The 16947-nt window shown below is 46.8% G+C and overlaps 2 protein-coding genes and 4 long non-coding RNA genes across 7 annotated transcripts; 3 read left to right on the top strand and 3 right to left on the bottom strand.

The window, feature by feature from the left end:
* Positions 1-57: 57 nt before the first annotated feature.
* On the top strand, positions 58-10523 carry LOC106937080 (E3 ubiquitin-protein ligase RNF31). 2 transcript variants are annotated; one of them, XM_015018414.1, is made up of 19 exons: positions 58-190; positions 271-361; positions 1200-1265; positions 1343-1509; positions 1581-1690; positions 2042-2103; positions 2313-2432; positions 2590-2717; positions 3832-4014; positions 4097-4279; positions 4349-4447; positions 7358-7447; positions 7518-7620; positions 8997-9115; positions 9179-9292; positions 9365-9431; positions 9502-9592; positions 9666-9834; positions 10004-10523. In XM_015018414.1, the coding sequence occupies exons 1-19, from the start codon at positions 146-148 to the stop codon at positions 10121-10123; spliced, it is 2127 nt and encodes a 708-aa protein (XP_014873900.1). In that variant the 5' UTR covers positions 58-145; the 3' UTR covers positions 10124-10523. The 2 variants fall into 2 exon arrangements, with proteins under 2 accessions (XP_014873900.1, XP_014873899.1); XM_015018413.1 differs by having other exon boundaries at positions 2545-2717.
* On the bottom strand, positions 125-9003 carry LOC106937083 (uncharacterized). The gene is made up of 4 exons (XR_001422304.1): positions 8481-9003; positions 7697-8270; positions 755-760; positions 125-138 (listed from the first exon to the last, which is right to left on the bottom strand). It is a non-coding gene; the product is annotated as an uncharacterized LOC106937083 (long non-coding RNA).
* Positions 10524-11166: 643 nt separating the features above from the next.
* mplkip (M-phase specific PLK1 interacting protein) lies at positions 11167-13240 on the bottom strand. Its single transcript, XM_015018416.1, is given in 3 exon segments — positions 11167-11430; positions 12858-13207; positions 13210-13240. Coding segments are annotated over 3 exon segments (471 nt in total). The 5' UTR covers positions 13226-13240; the 3' UTR covers positions 11167-11325.
* LOC106937085 (uncharacterized) lies at positions 11425-12393 on the top strand. The gene is made up of 2 exons (XR_001422306.1): positions 11425-11510; positions 12249-12393. It is a non-coding gene; the product is annotated as an uncharacterized LOC106937085 (long non-coding RNA).
* Positions 13241-13250: 10 nt separating the features above from the next.
* LOC106937084 (uncharacterized) lies at positions 13251-16826 on the top strand. The gene is made up of 2 exons (XR_001422305.1): positions 13251-13335; positions 16287-16826. It is a non-coding gene; the product is annotated as an uncharacterized LOC106937084 (long non-coding RNA).
* Positions 14875-16395, bottom strand: LOC106937086 (uncharacterized). Its single transcript, XR_001422307.1, has 2 exons — positions 16306-16395; positions 14875-16197 (listed from the first exon to the last, which is right to left on the bottom strand). It is a non-coding gene; the product is annotated as an uncharacterized LOC106937086 (long non-coding RNA).
* Positions 16827-16947: the final 121 nt, after the last annotated feature.

The raw sequence follows: 16947 nt of genomic DNA, 5'->3' as shown, positions 1-16947 counted from the left end.
GGGTCTATCCTTATATTATGTCTATGCTTATGTCTATGAGTGTGGCGGTCTTGAAGCGGAAGTGACGTGTCCAGTTTGGCCACTGTTAGCTTGTTAGGCTGTAGTTCTGAATGTAAAATGGTTCTGGGCTCGGTTCTGCTGTAACATGCCTCTGGTTGGACCGGAAGCGGAGCAACAGACTCTGACGGAGGTGAGAGCAAACTTTATTGAACAAACCGAACCGGTTCCAAGTTCAGGCTTATTGCTAACAGAACCTCCTCCTCCTGCCAGTGTCGGTACCGTTACCCCACAGAGACTCTGAAGGACCTGCAGTCGGTCCGGGCTCGGTTCCGAGACCTGCGGCTGTTTGTGGACTTTTACTGTGAGTAAAAGAAGTTAATTTAATTTAATGAGGGCAGCAGGTAATCACAGCGTACAGCAGGGGGCGCAGCAGAGCAGACTCGCTGAGCTTAATTCACAAGCTTTCAGACTATATCCGAGATTCTAAACCGTTTCTGTTCGGATCCGGATCAGAACCTCATTACTGTAGAGCGGTTGAGCCTGAAGGAAACCGGGTCCGGTGCGGGTTGAGAGGTTCTTGATCCTGTTGGGCCAGACCTTCCAGTGAATAAGACTGGATTGTCTGTCCTGAACCTTTAAACCAAAAAGTATTCACACTGCGCAGCTTCAAAATGCCTTTCCAGTTTGACCTTCACATTTCTTTGGAGTGGTTCTGGAGTGGACCGGCTGGAGTCTGGACCAGAACCTGGTACACTCAGAGCTCCAGATTAAGGTGATGGTGCAGCGGACCCCATCAGGTTGTGATTACTTTCAGGGAGATTTTCCAAGGATCAGATGTTTCTCTGGCTTATCTGCCAGGAACCTCTTCTAGCTAAAAGGTGCAGCAGAAAAGCTTTTTCTGCCCGTCAGGTGTTAGGACTCATGTAACCATGGCAATCTCTGTGCAATGTTCTGATGTCTCTCCATGATCTCATGACCTTTAGCAGGCTGGCCAGTTTCCATGACGACCAGGCTCCAAGTCAACCCGTTTCCAAGACCCTATCTCGGTTCTGACCCGACACGAGGAGAACTGCTGCTCTCTGGTTCTGTGGTTCTGACCCACACAGTTTCTGGCCCGGCTGTGGTCCGTTGGGTGGATCAGCATGGTGTGGCCTGGTTCCGACAGTTTGAATCAGAACCGATGTTCTTGTGTTTCGCAGGTTTTCCAAACAAGGAGACGAGGAGGCTACTGCACCTGTCGGGAACGCTCCCTGTCTTCTACCAAGGTCAGGCTGTCGGCCATCTTGGCTCTGCGGGTTCCGGTCCGGACCTATTGTTCACCCCGGTTCTGGTGTCTCCACAGGAAGTGCCTACAACATCCCGGTGTGCGTCTGGCTGCACCAGACCCACCCGCTGTCACGCCCGCGCTGTGTCGTCTGTCCCTCCGTCGCCATGGTGATCAACCCATCCTGTCCTCACGTAGATTCCTCCGGTACAGTCAGTGTGGACGGGCTGCGGAACTGGACTCCTGTAAGCCTACTGTCTGACCCCTGACCCCTGACCCGCGAGGCTAAGCGCTCAGTGACGTCACTTCCTCCCAGGGTGTGTCCAACCTGACGCTGCTGCTGTCAGAGATGAGGCTGGCCTTCCAGAAGGACACGCCCCTTTACGCCAGGAGTGTGGCTCAAGCTCCGCCCCCTGCAGGAGTCAGGTGAGTTCCTTACAGGTTGGGTTGTAGGTAGAACCTAGCCGGTTCTGACCGGGTTTTATTAAGTGGTGTAAAGGTATCAGAACCAGGACCAGGTTCTGATAGTGGTTCTGACAAGCCCGTGGCTTTTAGATGTGGTTCTTGAGGTTCTGGTTGGTCTGATGGAGGTTCTGGTGGTTCTGGTGGACGTTCTGGTGGTTCTGATGGTTCTGGTTTAGGTTCTGGTCACCTTAATGTGCTTATTAAGGATTCTGGGTCAGAGGTCATATAGGGTCCTGGTTGGGGACAGTCCTGGTGATGCGTCTCCATGGTGATGTACCGGTTTTGATCTGGCTTTGTCTCCTCTTCCTGTAGCTCCTCCCCTTCCTCCCAGCAGCCCCAGAGCCCCGCCCACGGCCCCGCCCACCTGGCTGAAGGTAAGCCACTCCATCTTAGAAGGAGGGTGTTGCCTAGCAATGGCCCATAGGTGGCGCCACCCCCAGGGTGAAAACATAGAACAGTATGGGTGTGATTGCCTTCAGAGATCTTTTGAGTTACCATGGTGACGTAATTGGCCAATACCACAGTATCTCATGTGAGAGCTGATTGAGCGTTTCTAGACTAAGCCCCTCCCCTTCTGTTGCAGCCAACCAATGGGAACAGGACAGCGTCAGGACATCGTACACCGAGGAGCTGAAAGGGATCGACTTCGGGGCTCCGCCCTCCTCTGGCGGCACCAACCCTTTCCTGAGCTCCTCGCCTCCAGGTGAGATGGGAGTTATAAACCCCGCCCTGCAAAGAAACGCCATCCCTTTTAAGTAGCGTTGGTTCTGTTCAGGATGGGCTGCAGCTGAGCAGGTTCTGAACTCATACCTCAGGTTCTGATTTGGACCCGTCTGTTGCGGACCTGGCCCGCCCCGCAGGTGCGCCCCCCACTGAGCCCCTCAGCAGAATGATGGGAGCTTTGAGGCTGGATGGAGGCAGGCGGTCAGAACAGAACCAACGTGGTTCTGGAGATCAGAGTCCAGCAGCCGAAGCCGACCTGAGGAAGGTGAGGATGGGTTTTACCTCAGCGGTGTTTCCCTGGGGACTCGGCTTGGGGTGAGGGCCATTTTGGGGTATGCAGCTTGATCGGCCCTGCTTTGTTTAACAGGACCTGCGTGTGAAACCACAAGGCTGTCAGCCTGCTGCTGACAACTTTGCTACTTTTGTACTAAATTTAGTACAGAAACAAATCAGTCAGGCTTTTAAATATCGGTGATCGGCCAGAAAACTGAAATCAGTGCACCGCTACTTTAATGACAGCAATCAGTCTGTAGAGCAACTGAGTAATGACCATTAGTACAAACAGAGTCTACACCGTGTTCCAAGTTATTATGCAAATTGGATTCAAGTGTCATAAAGATTTCATTTTTTGTTGTGCTATTAAATTCAGAGATGGTTTTGTGTCTCAGGGCTCTTTGAATCACTATAATTAATTTCAGAGATCTGCCAGTGTCCATTATGACGATTCTATTGGGCAGCCTAGAGCCCCACCTTTTGATTGACGCCTCATTCGACCAATAACGTTATGAAAAGACTTTTTCCGAGCCAATAATATCCAGAGAGCGACTTGAGCTCATTTTGACATGCCTGTATTCTTTCTAGAACATTTCTCACTGGTCAACTGGGAAACTAAATCTAAAGCCACCGATGTGTAACCAACAGCAGTCCTGTCTTAAGGATATAAGGCATTTTGGGGTTTGTTTTGACATGAATCCACCAGGCGTCCTCATGCATGACTGGGTTTACAGGACTTTTTCTCACAAACCGAGAGCCACAGAGAGACACGTTGGCAGAACGTGTCAAAACTGGATGTATTTCTTCAGCAGAACTTCACAACTCACAGGAGTGGATGGCTATGGCTGTAGGAGCTGACAAGTTTTGGATTTGAGAATACCGGAAACATTTAGTTGTCCGTTGCTACAGGTAGAGCAGGTGGGCAGAGCGTACCGAAGAGCGAAAATGGGGGGCCGAGGGAATGGTGGCGCCCTTCAATAATCATTAGATGTTGATGGAGAAGTCGGGCATATCCGACTACCTGATGAAATAGTTACACGATGTTTCCCTTACGACAATCTTAGAACGTTGGACGTTCAGCTCATCTCAGCTGATGTGTCTCCCAGGTATCGGCTCACCTGTCTCCAGATCGGGCCGCCATCTTCATGGCTCTGATCACCATGACTGGGCGGAGCTTCAGCATTGATGATGTCATAGAGGCGGTTCAGCATAATCCAGATCTCCCTTCAGCGCTGAAGTTCCTGACGCACATCTGTCCGATCTGTCGTGATCAGGTGTCCTTCAGCAAGGTGACTGTCTCATCCAGCCAATCACAGGACAGACAGCGCTCTACTTCCTGTTGGGTCTTCATCTCTGCTTGTTTTCATGCAGATCATCACCATGACCCACTGCTCCTGCTTCTTGTGTCAGAGTTGCTTCGCTTCCTGTTTCTCCGTCGCCATCAAGGAACGCGCCATCCACCAGCTCACCTGTCCGCAGTGCGGCCAACCAGAGATCAGGGGCCAGGGGGCGCTAGAGGAGTCCATGGACTACTTTAACCTGCTGGACACACAGGTGAGTCTGTCAGGTGAGTCAGTCAGGTGAGTGAGAGCTGCTGGGAGTCCTGACGTGTTGTGCTTCCAGATCCGTCACTTCCTGCCTCCTGACATCCATGAACTCTTCCAGAGGAAACTCCGGGACCGAGCCCTGCAGGAAATGCCCCGGTTCTGCTGGTGCGCTCACGTAAGAACCTCACTGGGCCCGGTTCTGGTGAGACCATTAGGGTCAGAACCTTGGCAGGTTGTTTATTGTTTCAGCGTTGCTTTGGGGCGCTCCATGAATCGGACCGGTTCTGGGTCCAGTTCTGGTCCAATCCAGGATCCATCAGCGTGTTTGTTTTTACATTTCATCCCTTCTGACTGCCAGACGCTTCAAGCGCTAAATGATCATTGCAGGTTGAGTCAGAGTTAGAGATGCACCGACCCAATACTAATATCTGATACTGACAAATGTTTAGATCTGATGTTGGTGAAAATGTGCCCTGTCCCTACGGGATGATCTATTCAGACTAATTCTATGCTTCGTGCTCTGAGCAAATGTACGCATGACCACAATAAAAGCCAATTTGTGCAACAAGCACCAGTTCAGAGAGAATGTTTAGCTGGAAACGTTGCTCCTCCTGAGAGATCCGGCCTTCTGCCACACAAACTCAACATGCTGGTATTTGTTGCTCAGAATCTGTCTTGACTAAAGTGGCTTCAGATCTGCTTATAGACTGTTGAGACATCTGGTCTTATTTAGTGTGCTTTTGTTACTTTGCACTTTTTGTTTATAAAAATGGGGGTTTTGCCCATCTTCTCAATATAAATATAATGATATGCAGACTTCACAATCTGTACTCTTTTGGTTGAATGTAGTTTTTATTTCCACTTTGGTTTTATGTTGTGTTCAGTTTTAGTTAACAGAGACTGAGAGTCCATTTTATTTTTGCTTTTGTTTACCAGTTCCATGTTCTTTTGAAAATAAAGTGTATTTATCTTTGGTAGGATGTTCTTGTATTATTAAGTCATTAAAATTACATCGGATCGATATCGGCCAATGCTAAATTGAAATTGAGAAAAGTGGATCATGTATCGTGTTATTCACAACAAAGTCACCTTTGACCTGCCAGTGACCTATGTGACTTTATAGTCACATGACACCCGGCATTCAATCCCTTTTGTTCTCACGCGCAGGTGTGCTTGAGTACAGGTGTGGTTATGCAAAGCTAGTAGCTTTTCTGTTTAACGCAGTTTTCTTCTTGTGCTTGCAGCCTTGTTTTTGGTGAGTCTTGCTTCCAGGGGCAGCAAAAGCTACTTTCTGTTTCCACCAGATAAGTGCTTGTTTCTCTGATAACTGCTAAGTTTTGTTTTTCTTTTTTCTACAGCAGTAGTTTATTGTTCACTTTGATTTGTCACTTGCTTATTTGTGGCTTTTTTGACTCGCCTATGGCATTTTCTGCTCTCGCTCAAGTCCTTTAATTTGCCTATATGGAGATTGTACTTATGGTGGTGATATGATGCTGTATAATTTATGTTGCTCCACCTAACTGGCTTCACTCCAGCCTGATGACAAGCGTGACTCATAGCCCTCATGTGCATCTCACTGTCGGACAACGCGTGCCCCATCTATAGCGTCGTGCTAGGTCAGGCTAAATCAGCTGACTGCGCTGGAGCAGCCTACTGACTGGGCGGGATCTGCACAGCAAGACCTGTTGCCATCGGGACAGATGGCGTGCCCAATGCAGCCTGGAGGCACCTTTGGTTTCGGCGAAGAGAGCCAGGTGCACTGATACGGGTAGGTTGTCCACAAAGGTGGATCACCTGACTACTGAACTGGCCCAAATGAAGGCCGTCTTCTGGTGTTTTCAGGCCAATGCTGGTAGCTGCGTAGCACTTCCTTCTGAGTAGGATGGAGCATCAGTCCATGGTAACAATGCCATTTCAGTGGCAACCTTGAGTACCCAGTTCCTCGATTACCTTCTGGAGCTGAGCTCCAGGGTCTCTGGTTTCTCCCTCAGAGGAGAATATATGGGAACTGCATGCCTGGTTGCCATGCAGGAGGCATCCAGGTTTGGCTTGGGGCAAATGCCAGTTTTGGGACCAGAGACTGCCAAAATCCTGTCCCCAATCAGGGGTCCAGACATCGTACTGCTTTCGTGTGGCACCGTCTGGCTGTGCCCTCCCAGGCATTCAAGAGGCAAATTGGCTGGCAGGTAATATTTAATGTCAGCAGTCAGTTATTTTACACCAAGACAAGTTGGTAGCTGGACTATCCACACCCGGATTTGTGGGCGCTGTACATTCTGTCCTACGGGTACCTTCTTCAATTCAGAAGCTAGCCCCTTGTCCCTAGCTGGGTGAGGAGGATGACTGTCATCTGCATCTTATACGCTTATCCCTATTGGAGTTACCAGAGGTGCTGGTGCCCATCTCCAGTGGTCAACAGGTGGGGTCACCCTGGGCAGGTCACCAGTCCATTGCAGGCCCAGATCCACTTTCCCAAAGTATGTTGAGAAAGTTGTATGTATGATGGCTAATGCATGGGTGCCATATGTGCGCTCACTTATACTTGCACCTTGCAAAGCCGACCTCTGCCTGCAGGAGTAAGATGTCACTCTACAAGGGGCCTGCCATGACCGCTTCTGGACACCATGCACAGAGCAGTCTCCTGGAAGTCACCAAGCACCTTTGCTTGATTTTACCGGGTGAATGTGGCTTTGCCTCATCCCCTTCAAGGCATCTTGGAGCAGCACCCTTCTACATCCCACAGAGGTAGGCAGTGTAGTGGTTGTTCTTTTAGATTTTGTTGACATAAGTCATCCAGTGCTTAAAAATCCACCCTCTGGTGGTCAGTACAACAAAATTTATGACTGTAACTATGGTTCTATCAATCCAGGATGACCACCAGAGTACTCTGTCTATTGGACTTCTTGCGGCATGTGAGAGTTTTGAGGGATTGAGCGCCAGGTATCATGTGACTAGAATCACATGGGTTATTGCCAAGTCACAGGTGACTTGAGCATGCACAAGAATGATCATTCAGTGCATGAAGCTCCACCTCTGGCGATTATCCGGGATTCATAGAACTACAGAGTTATAACTTTCATTTCAGTGTTCCTTTGGGATGCTCCATGAATCGGACCGGTTGAGGATGGACTGTCCAAGCTGTAGGAAGAGCACCTGTTCCCAGTGCAGGTCACCTGTAAGACACACACACCTGCAGTCTGAGCGGAACTCCAACCAGAATCTGACCCGGTCTGTCTGCTCTGCAGTGGTCTCCTCACCATCAGGGACTTTCCTGTGCAGAGTTCAAGGCGTGGAAACAGCAGACCCAGCAGGACTGGGACAGCTCCATGTGGGTCTACAAAACCATCGGTAAAAACACGCCTTTAAGTAATCGAGGTCCGAGTTCATACCAAGGTTTGATCTGGACCTGGTTCTAGCGTCTGACTTGGGCTTGATCCAGTTGGTTCAATCTGCATTTGGACTGAAAGGAAACATAAAGTTAATTGTTACAGTGCAGAGTTTCCCCCAGAAAACTAGCTGAGCCCGGTGGCCGAGGCAGTCCACCATGTTTTTGAATTAAAAGATGCTACGTTAACAGGAATGTTTCTGGAATACATCGTTCACAACGCTTAAATCCACAGCTACAGTCTTAAAACACAAACCATAAAAATACAATTAAAATAAATAAACAAGGAGATTTAATTTATGAAGCACTAGTAGGGACCAAACTTTATGTTTCCTGAGTTTTTAATAAGCACAGAGAATATTTGTTTTGGTTGCCCAGGAACAAGTTTTTTCTGATCTCCATAGAGCAACTCTACCTGACCAGAGGTAGGGATGACATTTGATGTGGTGCAGTTTGAAGCATTGTGGTGCTGAAAAACAAAAAACAAAAAGAAAGAGAAACAAAGCAAAACAATGTGGAGCGTGACTATGAGGCCAGCGCAACAGCTCAGGCTGAACCACTGAGGAACACAACAGAGCCATGCGCTGGGCAGCAGGTTGAGATGTAAACGCCACTCATAATTCTTTGTTCACAAAGATATAATTCTCTCTGCATGCTCAACGCACATCTCTGAAAGCACATCTATAGATTACATTTGCAGTTCCACAAATGTCATCTATATAATTGCCAATAAGGTGAAGCTTTTCTCCAACGACACTTTCCAAATCGTCCAGTCTGAGTGAAAGGTGAGACGTGATCCATGCCGAGGTAAACTGCAGCCGACGCGCAGAGACGCCTGTGGTTGGTGCGGTTTCACCATCAACTGTGAACCTTTCAGGAATGATTCTGCTCTGCCGGTGAAAGGCTGAGCACCGCAGAGACGCATGCACTACAGAGATTATTTTAAATAATTATAAAAAATAATAACAAGCAACGCCTAGACTGGCAGGGGGGCAAGTAAAACCTGGCAACCCACCACAATGACAGCAGATGATCCCTGAATGGAGAATACGAGGAGAAACAAACTGACCATTATGCAGCCTGAAGTAGCATAACGATAGATGGCACAGGATAACCTAAACCAGTAGACGAGCGTCTGCCTCGGTAAACTGGGATCTGGTTTAGGAGCCGATTAACTAAAGCATCTGCCTCCTGTTCTACTGCTAGAACCTCTAGGAACCAGCAGGGAACCTGCAGTCTGGTACCTAAGGGCTCTGGTATGAATATCTAAACCGATCGTGTCTCTGGGGCTGGTAGCTAACCGCCTTTCTTCCTCCAGTAAAGTCTTGTTTGTCCTCAGAGTGTCCTAGTTGTCAGTTCGTCTTCAGCCTGTCTAGAGGAGGGTGTCTTCACTTCACCTGCTCTCAGTGTCGCCATCAGTTCTGTGGCGGCTGCAGTCAGCGCTTTGCTCTGGGCCCGGTGAGTCCATGTTCTGCCAGATTCTACCGAGTTCTAGTCTCCTCATGACGTCTCCCTCCTCAGGCTTGCAGCTTCTCCGGTCAGTGTGCGTCCAGAGGTTTACATGCGCACCACCCCAGGGACTGCCTGTACCACCTGAGAGACTGGAGCGTGGCCCGGCTGCACCGGCTGCTGCAGGTTAGCTGGACCCGGGTCTGGGCCTCGACCAGACCCGGGTGAACTCGCTGGTGATGCTCTCCTCCCTCTCAGCACTATAGAGTGACTCCTTCCTGGTTGGAACCGTCCAGTGGCAGCTTGGCTCAGTGCGGTCAGACAGGTGAGGTCATTTCCTGTTCCGGGGAACCCGGCGCATCGTGGTCTGTCTGACAGGTGTGTTTGTGTGGTAGTGGCGTGTTTCGTGCTGGAACTGCGAGATGACAGCGGTATGACGAAGGAGGAGCCTTGTGGACGGCCGGCGCCGTACGGAGGATACTGCCAGTAAGGTCCAGTCGGAGGCTGTGCGTCCTCCGCCTGCGTACCTGTTCAGGTGAGCTGCTGTCTGTCCCGGCAGGGCTCACTACAAGGAGCGTCTGGTGGAGCAGATCAACCGCTGCGGCGCCGACCCGGCTGTCCTCTTCAGTTCTGCAGAGGTGATCGCAGAGCTGCGGCGATGGAGCGTTGTTGTGCCAACCAGAATGCCTGAAGAGCCAGAGCCGCTGTACGCCCATCGCCTCCGCCTGGTCAGTGACATCATCATGACTGGCTTTTACCTGGAACCGGGGCAGCCTGCCGGTCCGGTAAACGTTTAGCTGCTGAATCGTCCACAGGAACCACATCTGGTTGGTTAGGGTTAGGGTTAGACAGAGGCACTTTCAGCCAGTCACAACCCTCGGTTCGGTCTCTCTACAGGTGCTGACCAATTGCCTTCCTCTCATGAAGCAACGAAGCACTCCATCAGTGACATCAGCAGAAGCTCCGCCCACTCCACCTGTCCACAGTCAACGTCCCAACCAAACAGATGATGGCTGATGACTTGAAACAGGTCAACGGGAACCAATGAGAGAAGCTTCCAGTCACAACTACCTGAGCTAATTGATGTTAGCATGGGTGTTAACAAGGTTAACGAGCTTCCATCCACTCATCAGCTTTCGGTTTATTTAAATTATTCTTTTTCTAGGATTGAATAAACAACAAACTGAAATGGTTTGAAACAAGAACTGAGAACCAGATCTCTTGAAAATGAGATCTAGATCTCAGCGGGGTTTACCTGGTTAAGTAAAGGAAAAAAAAACTTTGATCCTCACGGCTCAAAATTCATACAGTTCTTTTAAAAAGGTGAAGCTTAACGAGCATCAGTGATTAACGAGGTCAAGGTTCGGGTTCCACTTGATCAAGTTTTCTGCACTTTAATAAATTTGTCATCTTCTCACTGTGTAGTTTCTGTCTCTATGGCAACTTGGTGTGTTTCCAAACCCAATAGAACCTGTCTGATATTGAACCCGACTGCTCTTCATCAGAATGTCCTGGTTCTAGTTCTGGTGGGGTTAACTCTGTCTGGTAGAGCCATGTAGGTTCTGGGAAGCGATGAAGACATTGGTGATGAAGATTCTTAATGTTGCTCCATTTAATTCCCAGAAAGGTTATGGAGAACCGTTGTTTGTGTCGGAAGGTGTAATAAGACCAGGCTGGAAGAACCGGATCAGAACCGCTCATCGGGGTTTAAAGCTGCAGTATGTAACTTTTACTTAACAGTTTAAACCGTCGCCATGGTATCATAATCTGTTAAAAAACTCGATCTCCATCTACCATCTGAAGAAACATCCAATCAGAGCCAGGAGGGAGGGGCTTAGTGCTGTCAATCAACTTCATGTATTTGCTGCTCAATGTGCTAACGACCCACCCTTCCATGTCGCCATTGTGACCGACCCGGTACGGAAATTATGGGTCCGTTCTGGGTATTCTCTGACTTTGTGAAACTAAACGGGGTCAGAACCAGAACTGCTCTAGAACAGCTTTAAATGTGAAGAATGTCTTGATTCACCATGAAAATAAAACGCCAGGATTCAGGTTAAGTTTTTAGCTTTTATTAAAATATAAAAAGAAAAAGTTTATCAGTAAAAACAAAAGTAACCAAAAGGTTAAAAATGATTGGACAGAAGTCAAACTTCGAGCAACACAGAGGTTGCTCGTCTGGGTTCTGATTGGTTCTGTGCTCTGATTGGCTCAGCTGCTCAGGTGGTCCTGGCCGCAGCTTCAGGTGTGACAGGCTGCAGCGTCCTCCAGGGATCCTGCAGCATGGAGGGACTGAAATACCTCTCCACCGGAACGTCTCTGGGCTGGAAGACAACAAGCCGAGTCACAATGTGGATTAAAGGAACTGCTTCACACTGGGGCAAACCGGATCAGAACCGCTCAGGTAACCTTCTGCTCACCTGGTTCCACTTATAGCATTGGTCCGACACTCAGCAGCAGGTTTAAACCTGAAATGAACGACGGTCAGTCTAAAAAGAACGTTCTGAACCAGCTGAAGTGGAACCTTGGTTCTGTTCAGAGTCAGCTGCTCCAAACAATCAGAACCGCAATAGAACTACGGAAACTGGAGAATTTTACAATTATTTACACAACTCTTGAAAATACTGATCATCAAACAGACCCGAGCCAAGGTTTCGCTGGTGGTTCCGACACAGCTGGCAAACTGAACAGGTGTTCTGTTTATCTGTGCTACCCGTAAATCCGTCCTACCTTGTGGTAATGCGCATGAGCACATCGATGTACGTCACATACTGCTGACTCAGCAGATTTCTTATAAATACGTCCTACCTGTGAAAGTTTTATTTCAATGCAGATTACGGTAAGCTTTACTTAATTTATTCCTGCCTTTCATTAAGCTGCTGTATTACGTCATGCTTTTAGTTTACGTGACAGCAGCTTGTAAATATATTTATAAATGGCTTCAGTTTGCCGCCTGCAATGTCGTTAAACACGTTATTGTTTGGCAGTTAATCAGGACAAAATACGTTGTTTTGTGGGCCTTTCTGTCCCTACATTTTAGTTTAATTACACTCTTTTTTATTATTAAACTTTACTAAATAGATGTTGGTGGCGATACTATGTGGGACTGAAACTGTGTAATATTAATATCCCATCATTTCAGGAACACAGTAACCTGCGCAGTTCAGTGGACACATTGTGGCGGCATCTGATAAAGTCTGTCATACAACCGATTAATGCCTAAAGAAAGAGTTGCAGTGATTTGTATTTGTCTTTAACTTAATTCCAATAAAAACCAGTTTCCCCTGTCTGATACTGTTTTATTCTTACAAACGCCTCTGTATTTAAAATACTTTTAACAGGGTAGGATATTCTAATAAAGGATTAGTGCATACACCTATAACTTTTCATTGTAAACGGGTAGGACATTCAGATGAAAGAAGTGATCTTCTTGTGGTTTCGTCCTGTATATAAATTGTTCCAATGCTAAGCTAAGCATAACTCCTAAGCTTCCACTTCAGTCCCGTCACTCAAATAATGCTATCCAATATATTTAACATTAATATATTTAACATTAACACAACCTGCTGTAGTTTTCTGTTTGTAAACATGACGGTGGCAGTTTTAGGCGGGTAGCACGGACAGATAGACTTAACTGTCTATCCGTGCTACGGTCTGACGAGGTAGCACTGATAGAACACCTGAACCAAACAAGCCCCGCCCACTCCCTTTTGTCTGAAACAAATTTCTTGTTTAGAAACATCAGAACCACCTGCAGGTTCGGAGCTCCTGAAGGACTGAAGGATTGGGGCCGCCGGAACCCGAACCCCCGGCTCTCGCCGCTGAAATGCGCCGGTGACCCGTCCGTAGTTCCTCTGCTGAACCCGGGGGAGAACCGGGGAGAGAAGGCTGCCCCTCGGCGCTGAGGAGAACCTCCGAACGGAGACCGAACTCCGGGGAAAGTCCAGTCTGAAGCCGTCCGAGGAGCACCGGGGCTCCGCTGAGATCCAACCGGAGCTCGGCGCATCTCAGCGTAGAGCAGAACCAGCAGGAACCTGGCTAAAACCGAACAGAATGTGGACCGGAACCGGAAACACACGGCTCCGTTGAAGCTTGCAGCGCCAACTGGCGGTGGAGCATTGACCTGCAGGGAGCAGCACTGCCAGTCTGAGCGCACAGAGACCGTCGACTGCGGCCGCCATGTTGGACAGGGAAAAGGCGCAGCCTTTTGCTGGGATCACACGCTTCAGGTCAGGAACTAAAATATTTAGACCCTTCAAACCTGGCCTTGATTATTCTACACTTACAGCAGAAAGTGCTGTGTTAAAAAGAAATCTTAAAACATTTACTTAGATCCTCTTAATGCTTTTTTTACTACGGCAGAATAGAACATGTTTAAAGGTATTGTTTGTGTCGGTGTGTGCATTTAATCAGTTGTCGAAAGTCAGAAGGTCTACCATTATCCTCCATGTTTTGGTTCTGTCCCAGGTTCAAACAGAACAATGGCTCATTAGCAGAACCTCTCCTGAACTTTGACCTGCTAGTTGGACCGTTTGAATCAGCTGTGATGAAATGACACTTGTCTAAAACTGGCAGGACACCGGGCTTTGGGGACTGGAGCTGGACTCCAGTGATTTATGCAGAGGTCCATGACCTTTATATATTGTGGTTATGAATGGTTACCTGGCTGAAAGTATGTTGTATGTATGAAAGTACATTTTTCAGCACTACAATTGGTTTGCTGCTCTCTAGCATAGAAAACTTTTGTAAATTAGACTAATATTTCCCAGAGGCACTGAGAAGTATGATCCATGCAGTGGAAAACGCCTTGTGGTACTAAATCACAAGTGTCAAACTCCAGTCCTCAAGGGCCGCTGTCCTGCAACTTTTAGATGAGCCTCTGCTGAACCACCTGAATAGAATAATTAGGTAATGAAGGCTCTGGAGACCTGATCTACACAAGAAGGAGGTAATTAAACCATTTCATTCCAGTGTTTTGTAGCTGTAGCACATCTAAAAACTGCAGGACAGTGGAGGACTGGAGTTTGACACCCCTGTACTAAACAAATACTGCCTGACTTATAGTGATGGGTAGATGAGGCGTCATGTATTGTTTCGATTCTGTCTCGATACTCTCACTCAATACTGACACCTGCTGGACATTAAAAATTCCTACAGGCAACGTAGTGATTTGATGACCTAGTCCATACAATAAGATTTAAGTCTTTATATTTTATTTAATATTATGTATTGTATTATGTCATATCTTCAGTTAAATTTAAAATATTAAAATAGATTTGATATACAGTCAATAAAAAATCTGAACATGAACCATAAAGTGAAAATTTAAGTGAATGTGTTTGAATGAGGATGCTTGTGGACTGATTTTTTTTTTCTCACAGATTTTTATTAAAAAAAAAAAAAAAAAGTTTTACATTTTGAAATTTGGCCTGTTACATTTTTTTTGACAAAACTTCTGCTGTAGAAAAAAAATTAAGTAAACATTACATTCACAGCAAACCCTTGTTTTTCTTAGGGGTTGCGTTCCGAAATAACCCGCGATAAGCAAAATCCGTGAAGTAGTTACCTTTAGTTTTTACAGTTATTACAGAGCATAGTTAAATACTCTACATTGAAACCAAATAAAACCTGTTTTCAGGTCAGCGGACGTTCATCCATCGGACCTTAATGTGATCCGTCTCCTCCAAGCTGCCCCAGAGACTCACAGCTGGATCTACGGCAGAGCGACGGATCTGAGCCTCCGGTCGGGTTCTGCTGCCTCTGGCCAGTTTTTTTCCAGCTGGCATTCAAAGTTTCAGTTTTCATCTCCTGAATGGCCAATCTGTATTAAATACCATAACGTTATTGGCACTCACTGTATATGATCACTGTATATAAAATAATTTATAAAAAGCAACAGTAATTTGTGGAATGGCTGCATTTCTGAGTTCATCTGGGACTTCATTCTCATGCCTGGCCTCATAATGGCTCAGCATTGAGGAGGTGGATTTATTTAAATAAGACAGTTTAGTCAAACATATGCGACACTTAACCTACAGAACATGATATGAAAGTAAAATAAGAGTTTCAGCTGAATTTGGATTCAGATCAAGTAGAAACTGACAAGAACCGGATGAAACAACGAAATGAAAACATTTATTTTCCGATATGAGATCAAAATGTTCCCACACTGAGGAAACCTTTCCTCTGAAGCTGCTCCATAGGTGATGCTGTAAAAGATCAAGAATCCGTTTGGCAAATGCTTCTGACAGATTGGCTTCCTTAGAAACACAGTTTGGTGCTTTAATGTCATTTCGGTCATGTGACTTGCTGAAACCGACACGTTTTGGTCTGTGGGCTGGACGCATGCGCCGACGCATCGGTGTTGCCAGACCCATCACTAGTGACTTATAAAAATGACCTTTACATTAAATACCACATGGTCTCTCGAATCTAGTTTGCTTGCTCTGTCTTCAGCACTGTAGCCCTAGATATTTATGAATTACCCCAATGTTGATACAGAATGTCAAATTCAGCTGAATAAAAATCATTCAAAGGCAGAAAGCTTTTCTTTTTCTTTTTGTAAGTCAACTTCATCTTGTTGGTTTCATATTTCTCCAATGGCTCTAACTTCTGTTAAACCATAAAACCATATTTAGCACGGACGGTTTTAACTTGAGCATCTTTAGGAGTTGGTGGGATGTTATTGTGATTTAATATGAGCTGGATGTCCGAAGTCAACCAGAAGTTCAACACTGGGCCGCTTGGCGGCACCTCTGGTTTGTTATTCTGAGCTTGGCAGCGCCCCCTGCTGTATGGGTATACACATTGCCCACAAGACGAAACGTTTTGCACAAAACCTCAGCGTGGTGTCGCTTGTAAAACATTGGTGACAGGCGTCAGCAGTTTCACGTGGTTCCAGTTGCTAACTTTTCCGTGTTCAGGTAATCAATTTTATATTAATAAAAAAAAGTTCTGTATGCAGATGTTAATACAGGTGTTTGAATTAGTTTTGCTCCAAATGTATTGGACTCAATGGAGCAAAAATATTAGAGCAGGACTTTTATATTTTGATACTTGCAGAACAGAATCTGTGAGCCGTACCGAAGAACCTGTGAAATGTAGGCAAAGTTTAGTGTCTGAAAAAAATTACAAATACAAAACTACTGTAAGATTTTTCTCTTCAATGTCAATTTCCCAGGTACGAGCCACAAATATACCTTCGTTTTCCTCTGGTTCCAACATAAACGAGCCAATCTACAGAAGGAGACCCTGCCATCAGCGCCGACTAAAGGAGCGTCCTGCAGATCCAGAGACTGGTGGCTCCTGGCAGTCAGTACCAGCGTGAGTCATCTGCCACCGAGGCGTGGGCGTCTGAACTACCAGAGTCGCAGACGAAGCCAAAGTAAGTGAGAAATTAAGATGTTGGTGTGAACGCCTGCTCAGATCTGAAGAACGAGTGGGTCCAGGCTCCGATGAACGGCATGTCCTCAGAAACCAGATGATGTGTTCAGGAAGCAAAGGGTTCCACCTCAAACACCTTCTGCTCCTCTGGAAGTTGGTGATGGCGACATGAAGCTTCATGAAGCGCTGAGGTTTTCTGTCCAACTGTTCGACTCATGAGCCGATGCACCGTGTGCTTCATTTGCTCCACTGCGCCATCAAGTGGACAATATATGTAAAATAGGCAACATGAAGCCTTACAATAAATAAACCAGTAAATGATGTTTGATTCTGAAACATAAATTCTGATCATAGTTTTAATCTGTTGGCAGGGGCGGATCTAGAAAAATATTTATGGGGTGGCAAGAGGGGGGGCAGGGATTTTTTAGGGGTGGCAGTATATATATATATATATATAC

The sequence above is a fragment of the Poecilia latipinna genome, unplaced genomic scaffold (genome assembly GCF_001443285.1).
Source record: "Poecilia latipinna isolate Pla-1442-1.1 unplaced genomic scaffold, P_latipinna-1.0 Scaffold2271, whole genome shotgun sequence".
Taxonomy (NCBI): domain Eukaryota; kingdom Metazoa; phylum Chordata; class Actinopteri; order Cyprinodontiformes; family Poeciliidae; genus Poecilia; species Poecilia latipinna.
This window is presented reverse-complemented; position numbering and strand designations above follow the sequence as displayed.

What these genes read in the sequence shown, in the direction of transcription:
- LOC106937080 (XM_015018413.1), top strand. Translation starts at nt 146, where the DNA reads ATGCCTCTGGTTGGACCGGAAGCGGAGCAACAGACTCTGACGGAG. An exon ending in GTTCCCAGTGCAGGTCACCT is followed by an intron (nt 7,448 to 7,517) that starts GTAAGACACACA and finishes TCTGCTCTGCAG; the next exon opens with TGGTCTCCTCACCATCAGGG. An exon ending in GTGGGTCTACAAAACCATCG is followed by an intron (nt 7,621 to 8,996) that starts GTAAAAACACGC and finishes GTTTGTCCTCAG; the next exon opens with AGTGTCCTAGTTGTCAGTTC.